At 46.2% G+C, this 26,508-nt stretch overlaps 1 protein-coding gene across 1 annotated transcript in view; it reads left to right on the forward strand.

Annotated features, from left to right (window-relative positions):
• Positions 1 to 26,508, forward strand: part of PFKL (phosphofructokinase, liver type) — a 293,377-nt gene that overhangs the window by 150,874 nt on the left and 115,995 nt on the right. The window contains exons 11-13 of the mRNA XM_086955453.1: positions 1,889 to 1,953; positions 4,183 to 4,246; positions 17,539 to 17,685. Of these exons, the coding sequence (XP_086811579.1) occupies positions 1,889 to 1,953; positions 4,183 to 4,246; positions 17,539 to 17,685 (276 nt within the window). The remainder of the gene's footprint in view (positions 1 to 1,888; positions 1,954 to 4,182; positions 4,247 to 17,538; positions 17,686 to 26,508) is intronic.

The following is a 26,508-nucleotide window of genomic DNA, read 5'->3' on the forward strand; positions in this document are numbered from 1 at the left end:
AGGAGTTTGGCCGGGGCTCCTGCGTAGAGTGCGTTTCCGTAGTCCAGTCTACTGCTGACCAGGGCCTGGGCGACCGTCCTTCTTGTTTCGGTGGGGAGCCACTTGAAGATCCTGCGAAGCATGCGGAGGGTGTTGAAGCAGGAGGAGGAGACGGCGTTGATCTGTTTCGTCATGGAGATTGTAGAGTCGAGGATGACCCCGAGGTTGCGTGCATGGTCGGTGGGTGTGTTCCTAGTGCAGTCGGCCACCAGGAGTCGTCCCAGGCCGAGGGAGTGGATCCGAGGATGAGGACCTCCGTCTTGTCCGAGTTCAGCTTCAGTCGGCTGTTCCTCATCCAGTCGGCGACGGCCTTCATTCCTTCCTGTAGGTCTGTTTTGGAAGTGTGGGGGTCCTTGGTGAGGGAGAGGATCAGCTGGGTGTCGTCAGCATAGGAGATAATGTTTAGGTCATGCCGTCGTGCGACGTGCACGAGCGGTGCCATGTAAACGTTGAACAATGTTGGGATGAGCCTTGGGGAACGCCGCAGATGATCTCTGTGGCTTCGGAGCGGAATGGGGGGAGGCGGATGCTCTGTGTTCTGCTGGAGAGGAAGGAGGTGGTCCAGTCCAGGGCCTTCTCTTGGATTCCGGCGTCATAGAGGCGTGTTCGTAGGGTGCGGTGGCAGACCGTGTCGAAGGCGGCTGACAGGTCCAGGAGGATGAGGGCCGCGGTTTCTCCGTTGTCTAGTAGGGACCTGATGTCATCGGTGGCAGTGATGAGGGTAGTTTCAGTGCTGTGGTTGCTGCGGAACCCAGACTGGGACGGGTCCGGGATGCTGTTTTCCTCTAGGAAGCTGCGACTACTGTGCCTGCAGTTCGTCTTAGTGCCATTATTTCAGATCTTAACATCCATCAAAGCAATGCCTTCAACAGGGGTGGGGGGGGGGGGGGGAGGTCACCCGGTCCTGCACTGATTCAATAGCTGAGGAGTATTTCCACACATGATTGGGGTTACAGACTACAGACACGACAGGCTAGCTCATGCCTGGCAAATCCAGTAACCGTATAAGACAAAGCCAAGCTCACAGAGAACACTGAGCAAATGTCATAATATATTATCATCCTGCCCTCCACATCTAGCGCAGGGGGAATAACACATGTGACGATATTACCTAAAGGAACGAGGGTGTACTTTTAGTTAGATTGCTAAATGAGAGTCAAACTAAAGGAATATCCTGTGGTATGTAGAAAGTGCATCGAAAAGATCCTGTGCTTGACCCCTCTTTAGTCATTTACTTTGTGCATAGGATTCTCAAGAAGAGCCTTATTCGTGGAAGGAACCAATCATCCTAGCTCCTGATGCGCCCTCCTTATGTCTTAGATGAAGATTGCTTTTTGTGAGTATCCATGATACAAAAGGATATGGATTATAATCCCAGCATGAATTGGATTTTACCAGGCATGTGTTACCCAGTCAATGGAAAAATGCTGGGAGAGTTGGGTTTCGGAAAACATGCCATATTTTTCCTGCTTTTCCTTATAAGAGCACGGTTTCGTCTTATCTGGATAACCATTTCCTTTACTGATGCTTGAAGCTGCTTTGGATGTTGAGATGTCTTAACTCAAGCCTGCTGCTTGCATGTCTAATGGCTCGTACCTTTAGTACATTTTTGCATTATGATTTCTGTTTCTTATGTTGGTACAATATTTAATAGAATAACATGTACTTAATTTGTATAAAGCAACGTTTTTGATGTTGTTTTTATTCAATGAAAAGTAAATTGTTTCCTTTGAAAAAAGGTAAGCGAAAATGTAAAGTCCACACTGGCTAACGTGTTTCAAATGCTTTTACGTTTTCAATATTATGTACTATTGCAATCTTAGATGTTACTTATTTAATTCTATTTCAGACCAAAGATGTTCAAAAAGCAATGGATGAAAAAAGATTTGACGAAGCTATTCAATTGCGAGGAAGGTATGTGCCAAATTTCCAAGTCTTAAAATATAAGCAAATGCCAGACATGTCAATGGTGAGCCCTTTTAATGGATTTCTAGGAAATTGTAAAAGTAATGTGTGGAATCTGAGAGGGTTTCCTTGTTTTGAATTGTACGAAAATGAATAGTTTTGTTTGGCACCATCCAACATATAGTATCAACCTTTAACAAGTGCATTCACTAGGGTAATGGATTAATGGTAATGTAAGCATTTTTAATTCCGAATGCTGTCACTTCAAATGTAACTCTATTTAAACACTTTCAAGTGATGATTACTAACAAGGAACACTAGAAGTATCCTTCTCCAAAAGGTACAAGTCCGAGTCAGTCCCTGTGGGATTCAAACTCTATATGAATTTATTTACGCATATAGGGAGCTCTTTACTCGCTTCACTATCTTATCGGCATGTACTGGAGAGGTATTCCATGTAAACCTTTACAGCGCAGCTGCTTTCGAAAAAGCGATCTGCTTGTTCAGTATAGGAAGCTATTTATGACAACCCAATGTATTAAACACAGATCCAAAGGATGGTACAAACAGATAGGGTCATGATTTCTTTCTACAGATGACTTCTCTATATTATTGAAGATCGTTATTGTTTCACTCAAACTCATTTTTATCATGAAAGAATACGGACACAATTTGCAATAAAAATAAGTCGATATATTCACTAGGAACAAAATGTATTTGCACAGTGTATCACAGAATACAAATGTACTGCAATGTCCAATTCTAGAGAAAAATATTATGCATGCTGGGATGTGCAACTTTAATAATTAATTTGTATCAGTTCTTCAATTAACAGTTTTGTAGCCTACAATAATTGAAATCGACTGTATTTTAAAATGCAGGTAAATATACTGCAATCTGTTGTCCTGTGATTAGAAGCATAAATTTGGGTCACATGTTCTTATTAAAGACTGAACTAACAGCTTATATTTGGCTTGTCCATTTTACAGTTGCAAAGGTGCAGTTTTGTGACATGCCTGCAGAGGTTTGCTTTCCTGAAAATACAAATTCTCCAACAAAATATCTGCTTTTTATTTCTACTTGATGCCCTCTTGGGTCTCAAAATATATGTTTGTGTAGGAAAGTAGCCCTTTTGACATGGTCACCCCCACTTTTCGCCTATTTATTGATGTGATTTCGTCTGGAAGTGCGCTAAGTTCCTGCTAACCAGGTCCCCTGTGCCAGAGCTCTTGAGTGCACGCAAGTCTTATTCAGCTTGTCTTTTCTCGTGAGCATGAGCGTGAGTCACGCTTATGATCATCTTATGGTGTGTCATGTTGTCTCCATTCTCGTGGGGATAATGTTTACATTGGAAAGTCTTGGGGATTAATAAAGTTACGGTGTGTAACGGTTGTGGCATTCTGGATTACTAGTGAGTGCAGGATAACACTTACATTTATGATAAGCTACAAAGATCTGCCACCTTTGGCACCTGGACAGGTGGGAACATTAGCTAGGCAGGTGGGGGTGCCACCCCAGGTTGTGCCAGGCTTGGCTTGGTTCTAGAAATAAAATAACTTAATATTTTTATACAAACAAAATTGATTTGAGTTCAGTCTTTGAGTGTGGGACCTCATTTGCTGATTGAGTTTGTACAACATATGCTTAACACTGCCCTCTGACAAAGCCTTACTGCTAGCACACACTACCACAAATAGAGAGAGTAAGGTGCTATCTATTTTTACCTCTGCCTACCTTTGGGGTTCCACTGGACACTGTATACACTATAACTCATTTTGGTATAGTATATACAGAGATAGCCTCCTAAAGAGGGTATCGCTTCGATTTGTTGAAATAAAGCTACATTTTCAAAAGCTCCAACCTTCCCATTAAAATTTCGATGTGATCACATTTTTTGTGCATTACATCAAATATGCCGTAATTTGTTTATGCGTTTTATATATACTTGCGTTGGGTAGTATTTTGAGGTTAAAATATTAGAAATTGCTTAGGCGCGTGTTCTCATGTTCCGTTTAGGATTCAATAGGTCCGCAGATATCACAAACTGTTGCATTAGAAGAAACAAAATACATTTTCTGACTCGACCACTTGATGACAGTGTAGGCTTAGTACAGAAAAAATAATCATACTAGACCACTATTGTAACAAGTATGTAACTTTTTTAAACACAATGCGACTTCTTTTTGTTTTTAATTGATCAACTTTTGCTTTAAAGATAACCCTACTATTTTGTTTCAGGAGTTTTGAAAATAATTGGAATATTTACAAACTTCTTGCTCACCAGAAACCTGCAACCTTTAAGGTAACCGCTGAATTTCCAATGTATTTGCTTTGCCAAAATATTTAATTGTGTCTTGTATGGTGAGGAATGATAAAAAATTATCAGGCTGGAGTAAGCTGAGGAATTATGCCTTAAAAAGCCATGTTTTTACGCCCTTTCTAAATTTTAACAGGCTAGTCTCTTTTTTAAGCGAGGTTGGCAAAGAGTTCCACAGTTTAGTGCTTTTGGTAGTGTAGCTCCTGCTACCCCACCTAGCCATCCTTACTCTAGGAACAGTTAGGTTTCCAAGTTTGGCTGACCTAAGGGATATTGCTGGAATATATGGCTTAAGAATGTTCTCAAGCTGCGTTGGCCCCAAATTGTTCAATGATTTAAAGACCATGCAAAGTGATTTAAACTGGATCCGTTTAGCTACCGGCAACCAGTGGAGATGGAGTGAAGCTGTGGAAACAGAGTCGAATTTAGAGATTCCTGGAAGTACTCTTGCTACTGCATTTTGAGCAGTCTGCAGCTTTTGAATGCTGCGCTCGGGGGCGCTGTTAAAGGGGCATTGCAGTAGTCCAATGTAGATGATATCAGCACAGATACCACCGTTTTTCTAAAAAGGTATTAATACATATTAATACTAATACATATTAATACATATGCTTTGTAGAGAGGTACTTCTGGACAAATAAACAGAATTCAAACAATTGGACACTCATTTCATCCCTTTGGTTGTCTTAAAAAAGAAATGTACTTCAATGTCACAGCAAAAACGAATGTTACACAGACTAAGGGGGTTTAAAACAGGTTTTGGTTCTCTCCACTGCATCCTCCCGCTAGCCGCCCTCCACCTCAAGTGCTTCCTTCCCATCCCCATGGGGCTTCCCGGGACTGAAATATCTCAAGGAGATAGCAGGATATAGGTAACAAACAAAGTCAAAAAGCTTTATTTCGATAAAATTTCATTATCATAAAAGCAAGTTAATAAAATTGGTAACACATATCCAGTTAGTAGCAAAAAGTATGACATTTACTAGAATAAATATCCTTTAAAAAGAAATTAAACAGAGTATTTAAGCTTTCTGGCTCGAATAGCCCAAGCCCAGAATAAAAATTTAGCTAGGGCACAGACATAGGGTACATAGCTGTCTGAAACAAGTATCCTAATTGCCACATCATGGCTCCTGGTTCCCAACTGTCGGCACAAATTCTTCAGCCACACCCTTCTTGGGTTAGCATATTCCTTGCAGACAAATAAGAAATGGGCTAATGTCTCTGGGTGGGCTAAACATGATGGACACAAGTCGGTTTTGCCTGTACAGGATTTCCAAGTTTTGGTAAAAGTATTCAGTGGCAAAGTACCCGTTCTAAATCTAAAATACAGAGACCGGGCAAATGGTTTCCCGATTATGTCTAGGTAGGGTTCTCGCCTGGGACAGTCTTTAAACATCAAAAAATCCTCTGTAAGCCTGCCAATGGATGTGCTGGTATGTCTTTGGAAGCAAATCCAATCCCGATAAAGCTTTTTGAGTATTTGTTTTGGAGGAGAGGTTCTGCTTGACCAGGAATCCGATAGGCCCAAGTTCGACAATGAGGTTTTCATGTCTTTTAGCCATTTGACTCTGGCCCAATGTGGTGACGCCATTATTTCTTCCAGACCTCTGGCGTAGGCACTAAGTTCCTCTACCCGCCAAATACGGGCCCATAATAAGAGAGGACGAAATTTCGCGATTTCGCCAATCTGGGTACAGCCAAGGTCCATAAATAAGGGTAAAAGTGGGGTGCTTTGAGGGAGGGACATTATTTGTCTACAGAAATTATTCTCAGATTTTTGTAGAGCTTCGGTAGATGCAGAGCCCCAAAGTTCAGCTCCATAAAGGGCAGAGCTGACACCTTTGGCAGCATAGATCTCAAGGACTGTTCCTATTGGTTTGAACGAGCTGGAACGTTGCTCCCTCAATAGGGCACCTGTGATCCTTTTATGGTTCAACAGCATCTTGTCTAGATGGGGGGTCCAATCCATTTTGTCTGAAATGCGTATCCCTAAGTAATCAAATACCTTAACCCTTTCCAGGGGCTCGGTGTTTAAAATAGGGGGACGCACTTGCTGTTTAGGGGGATTAAGGACGAGGTATTTAGTTTTGTTGGTGTTTATTACCAGGCCCCGATCAGTACAAAATGATTGGAAATTGTCCAAGAGTTTCTGTAGTCCCATTGGGGTTTTAGAGATTAGGAGCGTGTCGTCCGCGAAGAGGAGGGTCGGTATGCGTACCCCCGCCAGGGATGGTTCGTCAGATGGAGATTTAAGTAAGTGCTCAACCACCCCATTGATGTACAAAGAGAAAAGGGTGGGAGCCAGAACACATCCCTGGCGGACCCCTCTCTCGACCGGAATACAGCCCGTTTTCTCCCCTCCAGAACCCCACCTAATTTGGGCAAAGCTGTCCTGGTGAAGCCTGACTAGTAAGGATAGTAGATACTGTGGGAGCCCCATGTTGGCCAGGACCTTCCATAACAAATCCCTGGGGACAAGGTCAAAGGCAGTCTTTAAATCGATGAATGCGAGATAAAGACTGCCCTTGCCTATCACTACCACCTTCCAGTAAATCATCATAAGCCTGAAGGCCTGCTCTATCGTTCCAGTGCCTACTCTAAAACCGGCCTGAAAATCGGTAAGTATTTTGTTTTCATCTACCCAGTTGAGTATCCTGAGTAAAATAACTTTACCGACAACTTTTTGGCTGACATCTAGCAAGCTAATCGGCCTATAATTGGACGGATCATCCCTTGGGCCTTTCTTGTGGATGGGAACCACCTCCGCCCCCTTCCATGACACGGGAATGGGGGCGCCCCTACAGATGGCAAGAAGGAGGGAGTGGATTAGTTTACCCCATTTGACACTATCGGATTTTAGCAAGTCCCCGGGGATGCCATCTGGTCCTTCAGCTTTTTGTGGAATGATGGAGTTTATAGCATATTCTACTTCCTTCAATGTAAAGTCAGGATCGCTAGGGAGAAGCATGTAATTAGTATGAGGAGAGGATTGGACAGACCCTCTTTCATTCGGGCCATTATGGCAGGAGTAAAGTTTGGAAAAGTGAGCCTCCCATACCTGCCCCGAAATGTTGCAGGTTACAAGGTCACTATCCGGTCTGTTTCGTGCCCTTATGGTGTCCCAGAAGGATTTGGAGTCTTTTTTCATACTGGCTTCCTTAAGGGTTAGCCAGTAGGCATCTCCCACTCCCTTTTAGCTACCTGTAGGGCCTTTTTATGATCTCTCCTGGCAATTTGGATTAATGGGGGGGACTTCCCTTTGACTGCCTCTATTAGGCGAGATTTGGCCTTCCTGCATGTTGCCGAATACCAGTCGTGTTTGCCTTTAGGTTTAGATAAAGATTTCTGTTTCCCTGAGGACAATTGTACCCAAAAGAGGTCCCCTATGGTTTTTACGGCAGCTTCAAAAATAGCGGTGACCTTGACTGCTGCTTTAATTAACAAACAGCACAGGTGCAATGTCACTGTGATCACAGGCAGTATCAACTGTTTGGTCATTTTGTGTGATCTTGAGCTAAAACAGTTCACATTGCGGATGCTCTGCTACCAGCAGCAGGCTAGTCTTTACAGTTTAAGATACAGCCTGAGTCTTAATCCTTCAGGCCCTATGTTACCTGTCCATAAGGGTATTGTTCTCTGTTTCTCATGTTGACCATCAGCATGTTCAGAAGTGATGTGGGACCACGGATGACAGCCACAGCCCTCACTGGAGCCACTCCGGTTCACAGTGCAGCTGGAATGAAAGCTCTGTCCTTGGCAGTTGCAGCTTCTGGGCTGTGGGGTGGGCTCCCCACTACAAAGGTGAAAGTGATCCTCTTCGGAACATCACACAGTGAGCAGTGGGCGCATTAGGAGTTTTCTACACACAATTCACCAAAATTAACCATATAGAGAGACAAGGTAACCTTTCACTTCTTGGTTAAGGTTAACAATGCTTCCAATAGTAGTTGGCTTCTTCTGGCGGGTCCACATGCTGGGAACAGGAAATGGTGTCTCCACATGGACAAACTCTCCTCCTTCAGGGCAAGACACACACCTTCTCTCTCTTAGTAGGCGGGCCTCTAGGCGCTAGGCAGACCCTCCACTTCTACAGTAGGTTGTGCAGACTTCTTGTGATGACTCCTTACCTCTGGGAGACGGGCTGTCATGGGGACACTGGCCCTAGTTGCACATCAGCACTGTGATTACTCCGCGGAGCACTTCGTTCCTTGGTCAATGAAGCAGCTTGGAGCTGAAACAAATTGGGATGGTTTGGTCCCACTTTTACTCTTTTCCTGGCAGCAAATGTTGAGCAGCGATTTGCCCCACTAAATTGTTATTTAGTCTGCGAGTGCCCACCTCGCTTATGTGCCGTTTTATTTCTACTTCGGCTGCCCACGCCGATATTTGGATTACCTGGCCGCCTGCCTGTCTGAAAACGGGCCGCCGCGCTGCCCGCGGCGACCCGGAAGCTCTTGGCCAGCCGGCCAATCCGCTCGCGGCTGACCGGAAGTCCCACCTCCTGAGGTCCGGGAGAAGGCCTGCCGGCGCATGGAACGCCCTGCCAGTCCTGGGTAGCCCGGGTCCCCAGGAGGGGGCCCGGGGAGAAGGAGGAGTGTGGCGTCTGTTGCAGGGCTCCTCTGACCTGAGGGAGCCCCGATCCAGAAGAGGAGACGCGCCGTGAGGAGCAGAGCATGAGAGGAGCCCCGCCGGAAGAGAGCAGCCGGTGAGTGGGGCCCAGGGCTGATGTGAAGTTAGAGTCCCCCGTAGAGGACTCCATGCCTGCCTGTGTGTATGCCTGGGGGGGAGGGAGGGAAGTGTGTGCGTGTGTATGCGCGAGGGAATGTGTGTGCGCATGCGTGACTGTGTGTGATTGAGAGAGAATGCGATGCAGGGGATGTGCACAGCGACGTGCTCGCCCTCGAGGAGGAATCTGAGACAGCGAAGCGCGTGGGCGATCGCTGTCTCACATTCCCCCAGACACGCCAGCAAAAGATGTCTTTGCAGACAAAGCATGCTTTTTAGGTCTGCTCGACCTAATCAGAAACCACTTCGGACCCATAGGGATAGACACCTAGCACACACCATGGGACTGGCAGTTGAGGCAGAGTTCTTGCACGACAGCAGTGTGGAAAGCAAAACAGCTGCTCTGGTAGGAGGTGGTGTGGTCAGCACCCGGCCTACTACGTCACTACCAATTCATCCTCTGGGGAAGAACCAGAGACCGTCGCAGAGCGTGCCTTGCATGCATTGGATGTTAAACTGGCACTTCTTTACTACTTGGAATGTACAAAACCCTTCAGGAAAACACAACTGCTATTTGTTTTGTTTTCATATCCACATAATGGAAAGACTGTTTCAAAAGCAGGAATAGCAAGATGGATTGTCAGATGATTCCAAATTAGTTACGCTAAAGCAAAACTAATGTTAGCAATGCCAAGAGCTCATTCGAAAAGAAAGGAGCAATCGTACCCGATTAGACATTGCACTGCTTCAATATTATTGTTTCTTGATTGTTATTAGTCTGCATACTCTTGTGTGATTGCTACCCTATTTTGCAACTCACTGACTACTGAATTTTATATTGTTTCAAGAGTTTTGTTTACCCTACCTACTGTTTCTGTAAAGCGCTCTGATATCTGCAAAGATCTTGTTCGCGCTATATAAAACCTTAAAAATAAATAAATAAATCAACCATGGCCTTTTTGGAAAATATATCTTTGTGGCATTCGCAAAGCTGCAACATGGATGAACCCATATAATTTACAAAACATTATTATGTGGATGTTCAAGTAAGACAACAAGCTCTATTTGGACAAACAGTCCTTCAGGCATTATTTCAAACAAACGCACCATCTCCTGCCTAAAGCCAGCTTTTACGAGAGGGCGACTGCTTTACAATCTATGCATAGCATGTGTATCTGCAGCCAACACATGCTACAAATGGTGTATGTTACTTACCCTGTAAGCATCTATTCGTAGCGTGTAGTGCTGCAGATTCACATGCGCTCTCCCGCCTCCTCGGCAGGTATTGGATGGTGAGAATAATACACATAAATACAGCATGTTTAACTGCAAATGTTCACTTAGCAGACTAAAGCCTCACTCTGTATATGGTAAAGGGAAAAAAACATTATCTAACAAAGGAGTTGTTGAACATGTGCAATACCTTGAGGAGGAGGAGAAACGACGCTGATCATAAAACTCCCTCAAGGAAAACAAGTTGCAGAGTCCAGGCCCAACACTAGATGGCAGGAGTGTGCATAGAATGTGAATCTGCTGCACTACACACTACAAATAGATGCTTTCATGGTAAGTAACATACTCCTTATCAGATGAGATAAGTGTTATTTATCACAAGTTAATGGGGAATAACGTGCAGATTTTGGTGTTTAACTCAGCAAAATTCACATAATACGGTAAACACCCTATGTTTTCCCCTGTTCAATTTTGCTCTTTTGACCTGCCGATTTTTGATTTCTGTTGAGTCATTTAATGCATCCCATAATTATATATTTTAAATGCCTTGAAACTTGCAAAATCAAACTGAGAAAGTAGGAGTTTACGCATAGGTTGGAATATTACGAGCAACTGTTAATCAGGCCCCTAGACTGCAAGGGCAGAAGATAGCCCTCAGGCTTTATAATAATGATCACTCTTAAATTACAGGGTGAGGGCAAGAACGGCGCATACAGTGTAATGCAAAACAATAAAAAGAAAAACAAGCCTTCATGGAAAGCAATTTTTCTTTAAGGTGTGAATTGGGAATATCTTTCTAAAGCATGAAACTGAATTTTGTTCAAGCAAAATGAGACGCTGATAAATGTAAATGTTTTTTTTATTGTGACTAGTGAACTGAAGTCGAAATCAGTGGAAAGTTTTTGATTCTTAGTAGTATTTAAAATACTTATGAAATGAAAACCGCTGCAATGGTGTTCTGCTGTATTTCACACACGACTTTAGTTGGAGCAGTGCATTTTCAAATCCATTCAGAGCTCCTGATGGCCATCAGCTTCGCAAAGTAATGAAGTCCTTCTTTTAAATGATGAATGTAATGATCATTGAGAGAGTTGATTCAGATAGAAGTAGCAAAGGAATACAAAATTTTCTAGCTATCGCGACAAGAATTTTAGATTCTATTAAGGACACGGAGGCGAGGATTATGCTTTCTCATTTCTTTACTGCACAAACAGCAGCGAATAAAAATGAAACTACAAATGTAAAAAACAACATTTCCCATGAGGCTTTGAACCACGCCTCTCTTACAACAACCAATCACAATGGTAATAAGCATATAAAACATAGAGACACTAATCAGGCCTCCTCTTTCTTTGCGCGAACAGTCTTGGAACAGTCTCGTCACATTGAACCAAAAGTCTTAGCTCTCAACGGAGAGAAGAGTTCCATAAGTAATTCTCAACGGAGAAATCCAGAACAGTAAGAATCCATCTTCCAGCAGGAAGGTACAACAGCCGAAATCCACAGGCGGCAATCAACTTTTGTTGGAGTCGTTTCCTAAAACAGAAAAAGAAGTTTGAGAAAAAATTCCCACAACCTAGACTACTCAAAGGGTGGGTATAAAAAGGTTAGACATAGTCATGTAATCAACAACAGTTGCATAACTGTCCCAACGGGTGGGATAATTCTCGCCTCCGTGTCCTTAATAGAATCTAAAATTCTTGTCGCGATAGCTAGAAAATTTTGTATTCTATGGCAGGACCGGAGGCTTCTGATTATGCTGGTTCAAAGCTCAAATCAAAGCTCGTCAATCACAGCATCAGAAACATGAGGAATCGGTTTATAATAAAACACTTTAAACATTGAATCTGAGGACCAGTCAGCTGCCTTCAGGATATCCTCCAAGCGAGAACCCAGTAAATAGGCTTTAGAAGCCATCGCACCCCTAGCCGAGTGTGCACCATAAGCAGAAATATCAATGCCGGCTTCCGACATTATCCATCTAACTCATCTAGCTAAGGTAGCCGCAGCAACTGGTTTGAATGGCTTTTGAATAGAAATCAACAATTGTCCCAAAGGATCAACTCTGTGTGCAATAGTACGCTCCTCATAACTTTTAAGACATTGAAGAACACATAGCTTGCCATTGTGTGGAAAGACCGGGTATTCAATTGAGCGAGACATGGTTTTAGTACGTCGTGTAATGACAAATGATACACCCTGAGGGGAAAACATCCTCCCAGCCAAATCCAAAGCTCTGACATCTGAGACCCTCCGACATGAAATGAGGCACAATAGCATGGTAAGCTTGGCAGAGAGCTGCTTTAAAGACAAAGCACCATTATCGGGCCAGGATTCCAACAAATTCAGCACTTTATTAACATCCCACATGGTGGAATACCTGGGCCGAGGAGGGTTGGCCACACGCACACCTTTAAGCAACCTACACACCAAGGGGTGCATCCTCACAGGTTTACCGTCTATGTGATCGTGACCAGCAGAAATGGCAGACCTGAAATTGTTAACTGACCTGTAAGCTAGGCCCGAGGTTGCGCAGTCAGATAAAAAATTCAGTACCTCAGTCACATTTGATCCCACGGGATCCACCTGTTTTGAAAGGCACCAACCCACCCACTTCTTCCAAGAAGCAGAGTATCGTTTTCGGGTGGAAGGAGCCCACGCCTGCTGCATAAAACTGGAAGCCTCTCGTGAAAGGCCTGCAAGGCGTTCATGTCTCCGGAGAGCGTCCACACCATCAAGGACAGTTGGTTCTGCAGGACCAGCGGATGGCAAGCCCCCACTGGGTCCTGAGAAGCGTTGGAAAGACTGGGAGCCGGAAGGGGAGGTCTATTGACAACTCCAACAGTGTGGGAAACCACGACTGAGTCGACCAAAATGGGGTCACCAACACTACTGTCGCCTTCTGTCGGCGTAGTGACGCTGCTACTCTCGGAATCAGCGCAAACGGTGGAAACGCATAATTCCGCTGCTGCCCCCAATGGTGAAGGAACGCGTCTGTCCCCATTGCCATTGGGTCCGGTCTCCAACTGTAGAACAGGGGAAGCTGGGCATTGAGGCGCGAGGCAAACAGGTCTATCTGGCATGGGCCTCGCATAGTCATGATCCGGGAAAACAACGATGGGTGGAGCCTCCAATCGCTGGAGTCCCGTAGGAATCGGGAATTCCAATCTGCCACTTGATTGAGTTTCCCGGGAAGGTATTCCGCCACCACAGATATCTTGCGATCCAGGCAGAAGTGCCAGAATTCCTTCGCAATGTGTACTAACATCCGGGACCTCGTCCCTCCCAATCGGTTGATGTATCTCACCGCGGAGACATTGTCCATCCGAAGTAGTATACAACAATTGCTCTTCAGCGGTGAGATAGATCTGATGGCAAAGGACCCTGCCAGCAACTCTAGACAGTTGATGTGAAGTGAGAGTTCGTCTGCTGACCATCGTCCTCCTGTGGTAAACTCGCCACAGCGAGCGCCCCAGCCCCACTGACTGGCGTCCGACTCTACCACCACATCTGGGGCTGCGCCGAAAATGGCTCGGCCGTTCCAGGCTGACATGTGATCCAGCCACCACTGAAGTTCCTCTCAGGACTCGGAGGAAAGAGGGATCAAGTGATCGTAATGAAAATTCCTCTGCAGGTAAAAGATCTTCAGCCTCTGCAGAGCCCTGTAATGCAGGGGGCCGGGGAAGATGGCCTGAATCGACGAGGCCAGAAGGCCCACAATCCGTGCCAAAACCCACAAGGAAATCTTTTCCTTGGTTAAGGTGGATGTTATCTCCCTCTTGATGGACCTGATCTTTGAAAGGGGAAGGAGAAGCTGGGCTGAGACCGAGTCTATCAGGAAGCCCAGGAATTCCATCCGTTGATTCGGTATCAGCACCGATTTCTTGGTATTGATCACGAATCCCAGATCTTGCAGCAAGGACATCGTCCACTCCAAGTGAGTGAGAAGGAGGGACCGGTCCTGCGCCAGGAGAAGCATGTCGTCGAGATAGACAATCAGACGCACTCCCATCTCCCGAAGGCGAGAGATCACCGGTTTGAGCAGTTTGGTGAACACCCAAGGGGCTGAGGACAGCCCGAAAGGAAGCACCTTGTAACGAAACCAACGCCCTTTCTAAGGGAACTGCAAAAACTTTTGATGTGATGGGCAGACTGGGTCTGTCAGGTAGGCATCTTTCAGGTCCAGTCGTACCATCCAATCGTTCTCCAAAAGAAGGTCTCATAAAAGATGGATGCCTTCCATCTTGAAGTGGCGATACGTAACAAAGGGGTTGAAATCTCTCCGATTTAGCACAAGGCGCTGGCCGCCTCCTTTCTTTTGCACAAGAAAGACGTTGCTGCAGAAGCCTCCAGGAATGAAGGGACCTGTGCAGCAATGGCCCGTTTTGTCAAAAGCTCGTCCAGTTCTGAGTCTATAAAACTCTGTTCGTGATGGGAAAAAAGGAGAGGACGAGGGGGGAAGGGCTGTATGGGGCAGGACACCATCTCTATCTCGTAACCCTGGACGGTCCGAAGGACCCACACATCTGTAGTGAGAATTTTCCAATTCGTGACAAAATGTGGCAACCTTCCCCCTAGCGGAAGCAAAGGAAGAGAGGGACTTACCGGAAGACTGGTTATCGAAGTTTTTGTAGCCTCGATTGACCCCTCTGTTATAGCGGCCCCTGAAGCCGCGTGATCTTGACGGGTAAAATCCGGCCTGGTCCTGTTCCTGCGTGTACCCCCTTCCCCGTCTAGGGGCGTAGCCTCTTTGAGGACTGGAATTTGAGTAGCGGCCGGTCGAGCGTCCTCTGCCACGCCCGGCCCTACCAGAGACCTGATGTAAAACACACTTCAGTGAGGCCTGAGACTTGTCTAGGGACGCAAAAGTGTTGACAAACTTTGCAATGTCTTTAACAAAATTATCACCAAACAATTGTCCTTCCGCCAAAGGACCCGGCTCCGAGGAAGCCAATTCCACCAACTGAGGGTCGATTCGAAGAAGGACGGACTTCCGTCGCTCAGAGGCAAGAGCGCAGTTTGCGTTTCCAAGCATACAAATGGCTCGTTGAGCCCAGCCCGCCAAAACCTCAGGGTGGATGGCGTCACCAGTCTCTTGAGCCTGAAGGGCTAACTCCAGGATTTTGGCCAAGGGGCCCGAAAGGTCCAGGACCTTATCTTGGCACGCTCTGAGCGCGCAATCAATCCCTTTCTTAGGGTCTTTCTTATACTTCTTTAGAAAGGTGGTCATGGAAGGGTCTATGTCTGGTGTGATAGCCACCTTGTGGGGTAAATCGGGACGGGGACACTCGGACTTAAGGCGGGAGCGAACCTCTTTATCAAACCCCTTACGGAGGTGAGCCTCCAGATAAGCCGCCACAGCAGGAGGGGGAACCCAGTCTGAGGACCTGGGGTGGACAATGTCGGTCGGGTCAAAGGAAAAGGGAGAGGGAGTGACCGGAGAAGAATGCTTACGCTTCTTAGTGCGTTTGCGGGGGCGGCATCCGAAGAATCAGTATCGGTGCCCGTATCCGTGGTGGTGTCATATGGGGGGGAGTGGGGGGGGGGGGGTCACAGACTTGTCATGGGATCGGGATTCTTTGGATTTGTAAATCTTTTCATATGATTGGGCATGGGGCCAGGTCAGTTCAAGTGCCACCTTCTTAGAGGGGGGGCTGAAGAGAGTCTTTGTCTGGAAGGGGCAGAGGCTTACCAGGGACCAGTAATTCCAATTTCTTGGCCAAAGGGAGGAGGGCCGACGAAAGGGCTTTGTCCAATTTGGCATCTAGTTTCTTATCAATGATATCCTCCATGGATTCTCCTTCATAAAAATCCTGCTGACCCTGGTATCCATACGCAGCATCCTCCTCCTCCTCGCAGTACTCAGTGTCTGCCATCATTACAAGGAATTAGAAATTCCAAACTCCAATCCCCAGAGGGAAGCTATGAACCAGCCCAAGCAGGGGCGTCGAATCTGGGGAGTGCCAGGCGCAGGAGCCGGAAATACCAAGAAGAATAAACAATATATATAATACAGTCCCACTCTAGGACTAATGGAGGAAAAAACCCTTTCCAAAATGAAAGGGCCTTCAAAAATTACAGAATTGCCTCCTGAATCACAGGAAGGCAAGAGTTAACAGCAAGAAGGCTCCGTTGCTTGAATCACTGAAAAACGCTGCTAATTGAGTCCAGAAATCGCCCTCGGCACCTGGCCAATGCTGCGTTGATCCCCACTTCAGCCGGGGGCAGAGCGTCGATCTGGCACCTTCGAGAACTGCGCGCGCACAAACCGGCGTGCGTGAGCTCTCCGAGGCGCACGCAGGGCCTCAACGGCTCCGGCGTGCGTCTCTCTCCCCGAGGGGGGGGGCGAAACCCCTCACTAGCGAGGCCCGCTAGGAAGCGTCCGCTGGATGCAGCGAAGAATAAGAAGAGATCGGGGGGCCTACGGGCGCAACACGCGCCACCAGGGGGAAGCGGAACGCGGAGCAGAGCTCCGGTGCCAATCTAAGGACAGCGCGGGCAAGTTAGTGAAATCAATGTACAATAGCGAGCGCAAAATCGATCAATCAAGGAAGCATACGCATATACACAAGCATACAAAAGTAATAGTGAAAGTCACAGTAAAATGAGCTAAGGCATAGGCCACGAGTCATTAAGAATAAACATATATAGTATAGAGCACTTATCTGGGCTGCGGAGCAGCAAAGAAAGAGGAGGCCTGATTAGTGTCTCTATGTTTTATATGCTTATTACCATTGTGATTGGTTGTTGTAAGAGAGGCGTGGTTCAAAGCCTCATGGGAAATGTTGTTTTTTACATTTGTAGTTTCATTTTCATTGGCTGCTGTTTGTGCAGTAAAGAAATGAGAAAGCATAATCAGAAGCCTCCTGTCCTGCCATAGAATCGGCTGTAGTCACTGTTGGCTTGAATTGGGCAGAGGAGCTCCCCCTAATGGCCAGAGCCAGGTGCTGGAGATCATCTGCACACTGTACAATGTAATGGCCTACCCACGGTGTCGAGGAATTCTGGTGAATGCAATCAACAGGGGAAACCTATGTATGGGGTGCTCACTGGTGCGTTATATTTTAAGGAAAATATAAAGGATTGAACCTGTACTTCTAAAAATGATTAAACTATAAAATGCTTTAAGTGCCTGTTAACTTATGTTCATTTTAGTTTAATAATATGTTCTTAATGATTAGATGGGCTAAATTCTATACCTTTGCTTAATTCCATAGCAGTTAAGGCTGCCATCTTTGGTTGTATTTGTTTGCCCTGAGTGTATTAAAGGAACACTTACTAAATTCTTATTGTCCTTCTACTTTTTCTATCTGCAGAGCAACTTCAGCATTGCTATACTTAACGTTGGCGCTCCAGCAGCAGGAATGAATGCTGCAGTTAGGTCAGCAGTGAGAATTGGAATTTCACATGGTCACCAGGTCTTCCTGGTGAATGATGGGTTTGAAGGTTTATCCAAAGGACAGGTAAGGCATTTTTTCTACAGGGTGCTCTGGGGGGGGATTTGGAAGAAAAACGGCATGCTTTAATTTTATGTTTTAATTTTTTGAAGGTTCTTGCTAGAGAGGAAACTTTTTGGCCTAAGTCTAATATGGAATAAGGACCTGAAACCCTCAACCAAACAGTAGATATTTCTGAAAGAAGTACACTTTTTACAGTCTGTTAATGTTTAGCTTAGATACATTTCACTCTTAAGAGCTGATGAAGGCATGGATAGCGGGTTTCCAAAGGTGCATGGAAAAGAAGTTGTATGCATCCCTTATAATATGATAACAGGTCGTTTCTAAGGCAAAAGCAAACTTGTGCTCAAAAGGTTAATCATGTCTTTATGCAAAGAAAAGAAAAATAGGCAATTGAAAAAAACTTACATTGTTTTTAAAAAGTGCATGAAGCGCTAAAAGATGTTACTTCACTTACGATTGGCAAAGTAATGCACCTCAAAGAAAGGTTGAGAAACCCAAGGTAACCTTTGAATGGGTAAGGATTAAAGGCACCACTTCACAATGTGACGGTTAGCTCATAAAATATTATGAAAGTCTTAAAGATCTATTTAAATTTTGATCCAGGTTACACCATAATATTTACCCGAATGACAACTGTTAAATGCCAAAAGACGTAAGAATACTAATTACATTTAAGATTTGTGTCTGTTCCATGCTATGTTTCAAGCATATATGTTTTATTGTGAACAATTGTAGGGTACACAATGATATGGAAATGCTGTAGGTGTTGGAAGCAAAGTGTATTTTAGAAGCCAATTGTATGGCATTCCCCTATTGTTTTAAAATCTGCCCTTGATTTAGCTCAAAATTATTTCTGAAGGATGCACATTCCTGCAGATTGCTCACCTTATGAATATCCTTACGGTGCCAGATTTGATCCCGGACATTACCTTCCCAACTTGCGTACTGGTGTTATTTTGTGTTTTTTCACAAATCTAGAGCACTTCTCAATGTTCACCAGTCATATTCCTCGGTGACTCTGTCAAATTGAAATCTGTTGCATAAGCTGTTAGACTGTCCTTGCCCGACCCACTTGACATCGGCTTGTGGTGTCTTTGCTTCAACCATAACTTTACAGCCCATAAGTCGTGTTCTTTGTTGCTCCTGATGGTAATCAGGGAGTGGGAGGACAAGAGTTTAATTTTTTTTTTTAGCGATGTGTCAAAGTGTTCCCCTTCTCCATCAGGTAAGCGCCCCTCACGGACAGGGAGTGATCTCCCAAAAAGTCTTTCAACGAAAAATGCAGTGGGGATAAGTCCTCTTCTGCATCAAGGAAACCATCTGCCTCCTGTGACCTTTCAGAGCCTCAACACTGTGTTTCCTGACACCAGGTTCTCCCTTGTTGTCTAAACCAATTTTGATGTTGAAAAAGATGAAGCCAGAATGTATTACTCGATTGACTGATGCCATGCAGGCCAAGGCCTCCCGGCTAGCTTTGCTGGACTTATTCTGGATGCTTTTAGTGCCCTCTGTCCCACTTCTCAAGATCGGGCAAAATCCTGTTGGTTTGGCAATTCTGGTGGATAACAATCTGATGCCTTCCCACTCTGCACCACCGCAGACTCCGGTTCATGTTCCATCCAAAAATGTAGTGCTCTATGAGGTGCAGTCCACAGTTTCCCGACTCTGCCTATGATACTGATGCAGACACCCATAGAGTAACTTTCAGCACCATCATCGAGGTCAGCTGAAATCATTCGAGTGATGAAAGGACATTTTATGAACTGTTTTCTGAACTCTGATGTTACATGGTGTAATATTTTCCTGGGGCCTGGAGATTTGCTTGGGTGGAAGAACTGTTTGGGTTCAACTCAAATGCTTTTGCCATGCCTCATACGGAATGGTGCTATGTAAACAAATGATGGACGGAATTCTGAATAAATCATACATTCACCCCCAATCAAGAGATCTGGGTTAAATCCATTGTTCTTTTGCTCACCATGCCACCCCAGTTTATACCCAGCCGTATGCAAATCAGTCTTGACCCTCTGCCTCATGGGAACAGTCAAGATTGAAGAGGGAGGACCTGGTCAAGACTGATTTGCATATGGCTGGGTTCAAACTGGAATGGCACGGTGAGCAAAAAAACAATGGATTTAGGCCCAGATCTCTGTACTGGGGTGAATATATGACATTGTTCTGCATTCTATCCCATCAAATGTTCTTTTTGCATTTGTCACCCCGAGTTGGACGAGTATGCCCAGACGTGGGTCCCTTGCTCTCCATGCCACTGGAGTCAAGCTATCCTGGCTGATGAGCGCTGAAAGCCCGAAACCGGTCCTAGGATGCTTGTTTCCTGTCCAGGGAAGACCTGGCCTGGCAGTTAGGGCTGGACTGTTCCCATTGGGCGCAGGGTCAAGACTGATTTGCATATAGCTGAGTCCAAACTGGAAAGGCTTGGTGAGCAGAAAACCGATGTATTTAGGCCCATATCTCTGTACTGGGGTGAATGTATGACCTTGTTCTGCATTCTGTCCATCAGCTGTTCTTTTTGCATTCAATACGGAATGGTGGCACAGAAATTGAGGACTACATCACTCATGCTGGCCTATATCTTGACTTCCAAAGTGCAAGCTGTTTGGGCGGATACCCATTCAAACCTCCTTCAGAAGAGGTATCTTTGTTCTCTACGATGGAATGAAAAGCACCAGAAGAATTAGTGTTAACCTTGGTCTCTATCGAAGCACAGTTTAACATTTAGAGAGAGATACTTCTGCCCTTCTCTATAGTCTCAGAGCCACAACTGCCTTTCAATGAAGCTGTATTTAGCCATTCTTAGCTATCTGGGAAAACACTTCTCAGAATTCGTAGTCCACAGACAAATAAGTAGGGGACCCTGGTCTGCTCAATGTGATTCAAAGTTCTTGTCACTTCTTCACCAGTAGGTCTGATGGTTCCAGGCAGTTTCGCAAACACTCCAAGGCCTTTTTAGGCAGAGAATCTACAATGCTGGACTCTATGGAGTGAAAAGACTTTATTCCTGGCAGCCTCACCCTCTACACAGTAAAGGCTGTGTGCCTTTTAAGCCGATATGTCCAAGCCCTGTGTTAGCTGAAAAATGCACTGTTGCTAATCACCAAGCCCACTTGAAAAAGCCTTTCTCGAATTTGGTCATTGATGGGTTGGAAGCTTCCAAGCAAATACTGAAGGGCTGCATAGATTATGCTGTTGTCAGATCATGGGCACACCTGTTCTGTGAGAAAACTGGCTCTCAGCCAGCCCCACTCCTCCCAACTCTCTGAAATGCTTCTAGCACTGGCTACTTATGGCTCATTCACTGAGCCTAGCCTTACAGTTCCGTCACCAGTACAGGCAATATCAGTACCACAGTCCCAACTGAGACAACTGTCATAGCCAATTCAGTTTCACCAACAAATGGACTGCCATCTTCGGCTGGCTCAGCTGCTTCAGGATCTCCTGTTTCCCCCCAGTCACCCCTGAAGCCACCATCTTACAATGGAGTGTCTCCTGTGTTTTCACAAATTTGAACATGACCACAATGGATTATAGACAACACCTTACTCTGTATTTGTGGTAGTGTGGGCGAGCAGTAAGGCTTTATCAGAGGGTAGTCTTAAGCATTTATTGTACACGCTCAGGCAGGAAATTATGCCACACACTCAAAGACTGAACTCAGACCAATTGTTTGTATCAACAATATTTCTTTAGTTGTATTTTATTTTTATAACCAACCAGGACTTGGTACTGGTAAATAGGCTTGTACTCTTCAAAACAAATTGATCAAAATTTGATGAAATTGAGGTGTTACAGGTTTGTAAAATATTTAAAGCCAATAGATATTTGTAATTACTTGATGATTACTTTTCAGATTACTCTTTAGAGTACGTTTTAGTTTACTTTTTCTACTCAGTGTGACATGCCTAGATATCACACTGAGACATTTCCTGAATAAAGGTAAGTGAAACAGGTTTGTATTAAAAAACTGTTGCTTATGTTTCCATACAAACGCAACTCAACACAGAACTTTTTCAGAGGAAATCAGTCAGTGCAATCCTATGGAGAAAAATGAGATTATCGATTTGCAGGTAAGCAATCGGTCTTTAGGGTGAGTGTCTGGGATTAGAACAAGGGTACCCCCAGGGTCAAGGATGCACTCAAAAAGCACCCTCAGCAGCAATAGGGCCGCTGGGTGCAAAGTGCTGAGGCCCAATGTTAGCCTATGGGGCCAGGGGGCCGTTGGTTGGTGGCTGCTCTCAGGCAAGTCACAGGGTTTAGGGTGCAAAGCTCCCAATTTTAAGCTCAGGGCAAAGGGATATCCATGTTAGCACACAAGCTGCACCCACAGCGGCACAGGGGTGGCCGGGTGCAGGGTGCTGGTTTGGCGTCCGGTGCCCTGTTTTCAATGGGAGATCTCTAGTCAGAACAAACACTACAGGTTTGGGCAGTGAGGCTTCCTCAAGGTGACCACCGGTAGGCGAGGTAAGTTGGGATGCTGGGGGTTACCTGGAGTCTGTCGGTTGGGCCAACCAAGGCTGAGGGGCGTTGGGTGCAAGGGTGTCTTTAGGCGTTGGGTGTCCTTACCAGCTCCAGTCGTGGTCTGGTGGACCCTCCAGATAGAGGCTGCAGGTATCGTTGGGAGCCTTGAGGAATGTCAGGGATCACCAGATCCTAGGTCAGGATCGCTGGGGAGACCTCCTAATATTGTTGGGCCACACAAACTTGGGCTGGGCGTGCAGAGTGGTGCAGACTCGCAGAGTCTGCTGGAGCCCGAGTTGTGTTCTTGAGCAAGTCTGGTGCTCACGGGAGACAGTCTTGTAGGAAGGCAGGACAGGTCCTCTGGGTTCGTGGGGGCTGCTGACTGCAGGACACACTGGGATACCGCTGGAGCAGATCGAATTCTGGACCGACTGGTAGGGCTGGGGCCAAGGTAGTTTGTGTACTTCTCTTCTTCCTTCAGCACAGCTCTTCGGTCCTTCTTCTTTTTGCTTATCTTAGAAGGCTAGGTTTGGGATTGTCACTAAATAACAAATTTAGGGGTGTTTCAGGTAGCTACAGGTCGGGACAAATGGGTCCCTTCCTTCAGCTGGGTACACCCCCTATTATGCCACCCACATGTGGGAGGGGACATAAGCCTCCCTGGTTGGCTGGGTCCCCCATCTTCAAGATGGCGGGACTGAGTTGTGCCTCGCCTCCCCCACCTGAGGGCTGGAGTTGGCAAAGGTGGGCACACCTCTCCTATCTTGGTTTTCCTGCGGTTCACACTTCCAAAGTGGGGTTAGAACATATGGGGGCCAGTTGCTGAGAGCAGCAGATGGCACGGTCAGCTCACAAAGGCGGCAACCCATTGAAGCTTCCCCTTCGTGGAGCCTGCCCATTCTGGGGGAAGAGGCTTGGCACCTCGTTGCAGGATGTGCTTTGTTTCAGGACCACAAGAGCGGCAGGCTCTCAACCCAGGGGTCCAGAAACATGTCTGGGGGTGGCAGCTGGCGAGCAGCCACTGAACCAGGACACCAGAGTTAGGTCGTTTTTCACGGTGCACATCTAAGATGCACTCTGAGTGCAATTGCCATTAAATCCCACACTGGCATCAGTTTGGGTTTAATGGGCTGTGAAGTTTGATACCAAACTTCTCAGAATTCAGTAAAGCCATTATGGTGCTTTGGGGTTCGTACTGACAAACACCCAGACCATATACTCTTTATGGCTTTACTTCACTTACAATGTCCTAAGAATGGACTTAGACACTGTAGGGGTATAGGGCTCATGCACCTGTACCCTCACCAGTGGCATAGTGCACCCAGCAAGAGGGGTTCTTACCTATACCATAGGCAGTGGGTTGTAGGCATGGCACACAGGTATGTTAATACAGTGAAGCGTTATTTCATGAACCCATTGCGATTATCACTTTTGTTTTGCACCTTAGTCACTCCTTCGTTGTTTACAGTACACAGGTATGTGTGCCATGCCTACTCTTCACTTTTTTCTGCACCAAAACATGCAGCCTGCAAGGGCAATGTGTGTGTAATAATGTTCAGGGCCTCTAAGGGTGGCACAATAGGTGCTGCAGTCCTTAGCGGCCTTCCCTGTCCACAGTGCCCTTGGTACCCATGGTACCTTTTGCAAGGGTCTTACATGTGGCCAGAGAGTTGCCAATTGGGGTTGCAAAGGCACAGTTTCAGCAAAAGAACATAGGCCCTGGGTATATGGTTAGCAGGAACCCAGGGCACAATTAGTCAAAGAGCAACAACATTAGGCAAAATGTCGGGGGAGACCATGCAAAAAGGGGCACTTTCCTACAGTTGGTGCCTCTAGAATAAAGGGACATGGGCTTTAACTTTCTTTACAAGGCAGAGTGCATTATATTATATGCGAGTACATATTAGCATGGGCAGATATGCCCCTGTGCTGTCTAGTTCAGTTACTAGATAGTGCAAGTGAACAGTGAAGCCATATTAAGTATATTTACTGGGCACTGGTCATTGCGAGTTCCCCAGCTGCTTGATGGCTTTACTGAAACCTATGGTGTTTGGTATCAAACAACTTGTCTTGATAAACCCATACTGATGCCTATAGTGGATGTATTAAAACATGCACTCAGAGAGCACTTTATAGAAGTCTTCTGAACATGTAACTACCAGGTTCTTAGTGTATCTTCTAGACGGCCACCACAGACATGTTTCTGACCCCCTGCAGGTAAGCCAGAAATAATGCCTACTCTGGAGAAAGGTGTTCACACCTCCTCCAGCAGGATGACTAGTGATTTAGCATATCAAGGCCATGGGCTCAAAACCACATGCCGCTTTTATGTGACCCTAGCTCCCCCCCAGACATGAGTTGCCACCCCCTGCCCTGAGGCCCATTTGGCACCAGTACAGGCAGGAAATTAGCTATGCAAGTTGGCCTGTTGCACTACCATGCTAGTCACACCCCTAAAGTGGGCTCCCTGATGTGCTTCACAAAAGAAGGATTCCACCATATTGTTCTTGGTGGAATTAGGAACTCTGGGACGGGGATTGTCCACTCCCCACAGGAAATGGTCCTATAGTGAGTGTAGAGGCTCCAAAAGTACATAGCCTATTGGCTACTACACTTCACTCCTTTTAACACCCCTATATTCAGTATTTAGGTGGCCCCCTGACACCAGAAACACAGATTCAACTGATTGAAAGAAGGACGACAAAAAAGAGGTGAAGAACGCGAAAACATAGGACTAGCTGTGGTCTTTTATAACAAACATTGCCTGCCTGCTTCTGTCCTGGCAATTGCCAAGACCCGATTCATCCTACAGCTGTGCATCTTCTAAAAGCCTGAATGCAGAAAAGTCTGCCACCACTTTGCCAACCAGCCAGCATCACCCGTGAACTGGAGGAGCCACTTCCTTGCAGACTGCAGGCACCAACCGCGACATCCGGTACATCGATCTGTTGACCAGCTGGTCCTGGTCCACCAACTCAGCACCCACACAGGAAGAGTTCACCATGCTTCTGCTGGCCAGATCTGTTTCCATACCAAGTTTTGAGACCCCAGGGGCTGTCCTACACCAACACCCGCGTAGCTAGGGGGGGGCGAGGGGGGCGGTCCGCCCCAGGCGGCACCATTTTTGAGGCGGCCGCGGCAGCCTTTATAGTTTGGGAAATGGGAAAGTCGACGATTTCAGTGCAATTCCAATTTTCAAATAAAATACATTATTTAGGCGGCCGCAACGGGCTTCCAGAAGTCGCGGCCCCCGCCGCCCAGAGTCTGTCTGTGACAGTCAAGTCGTGGCAGTGCAAAATAATGTAAAGCCGCGCCCGCGCGCTCCAGCCTACACGCCCCTCGTGACTGTCTGATAGTGTTATCACCTGCTTCGTAACTGTACCCAGGTTGCTGCATGCACAGTGCACTAACTCGGCGCGGAACTTACTTTTGGCAATAACATTTCCGCTTTTGCACTGTGCCTGCCTGCTGCGCTGCAGATAGTTTTAAAACTGTCACTAAGGACTCAATGCAGGCTGCAGTAGTGCAGCGCGGCATACGGGCATTGCGAAGTCCCGCCGCCGCGTCAGTGACGTCCTTCCTGCCTACTAGGCTGCCTCGTCCTCCTCCGACCGTTGTTGCTCCCCGCCCACCCTCGCTCAGAGAAGTCCAATGACGGCCCTGTGGCGTGATGGTGTCGGACTTTACTTAATTCTGGCCTGGGGGCGCCGGCGGGCACTGGGCAGTGCTTTATTATTTCAGGAGGCAGAGGCACCTTTCAGAGATAGACAGTGACACTACTAATTCAAGAGGTGAGTAAGAGCTCATTTTCGTCTATTCGGCAAGCTCATTATTGTTCCCATCATGAAAATCATCATCGCCCTTCCGGCCCGAGGCTGGCTGCCATCATCGGTGTGCACAGAGGTCAGAGGAGGAGTGGGTGGGGGATTGTAGCTTCTCCTCGATTTTGGGCGGCGTTCACCTAGACAAGAGTAGAAGAAATTTTATTTCTGCAGCACGTTTCCCCCGCACTCTGGCTTCGTCACAGCCATTCAAAACAAACAGTGCCCCATCAACTTTAAAAACAAAAGGTCAGGTAAATCCAGCGTTTCTGGGTTGGTTTTTTGTTGTTGCTTGTTGTTTGGTTTGATTCCTTGTGCGCAGGGTTTGCCTGCGCTCCCAACATAAAAAATCTGCTTTTTCTGCCAATGAAATTTTGATTGGTATTTGTTGTGCTGCCAGACTTCGCTGATCTTGCTCCATCACACTTTCCATTGCGGAGCTGAGATCCAATGTAGATGCCCCATTTGTTCATGCTACCCCTCCTTGTTAGATTTGTTTTTTACCCCTGAGGTACGCCATATTTGGAGG

The sequence above is a fragment of the Lissotriton vulgaris genome, chromosome 2_1 (assembly GCF_964263255.1).
Source record: "Lissotriton vulgaris chromosome 2_1, aLisVul1.2, whole genome shotgun sequence".
Taxonomy (NCBI): Eukaryota; Metazoa; Chordata; class Amphibia; order Caudata; family Salamandridae; genus Lissotriton; species Lissotriton vulgaris.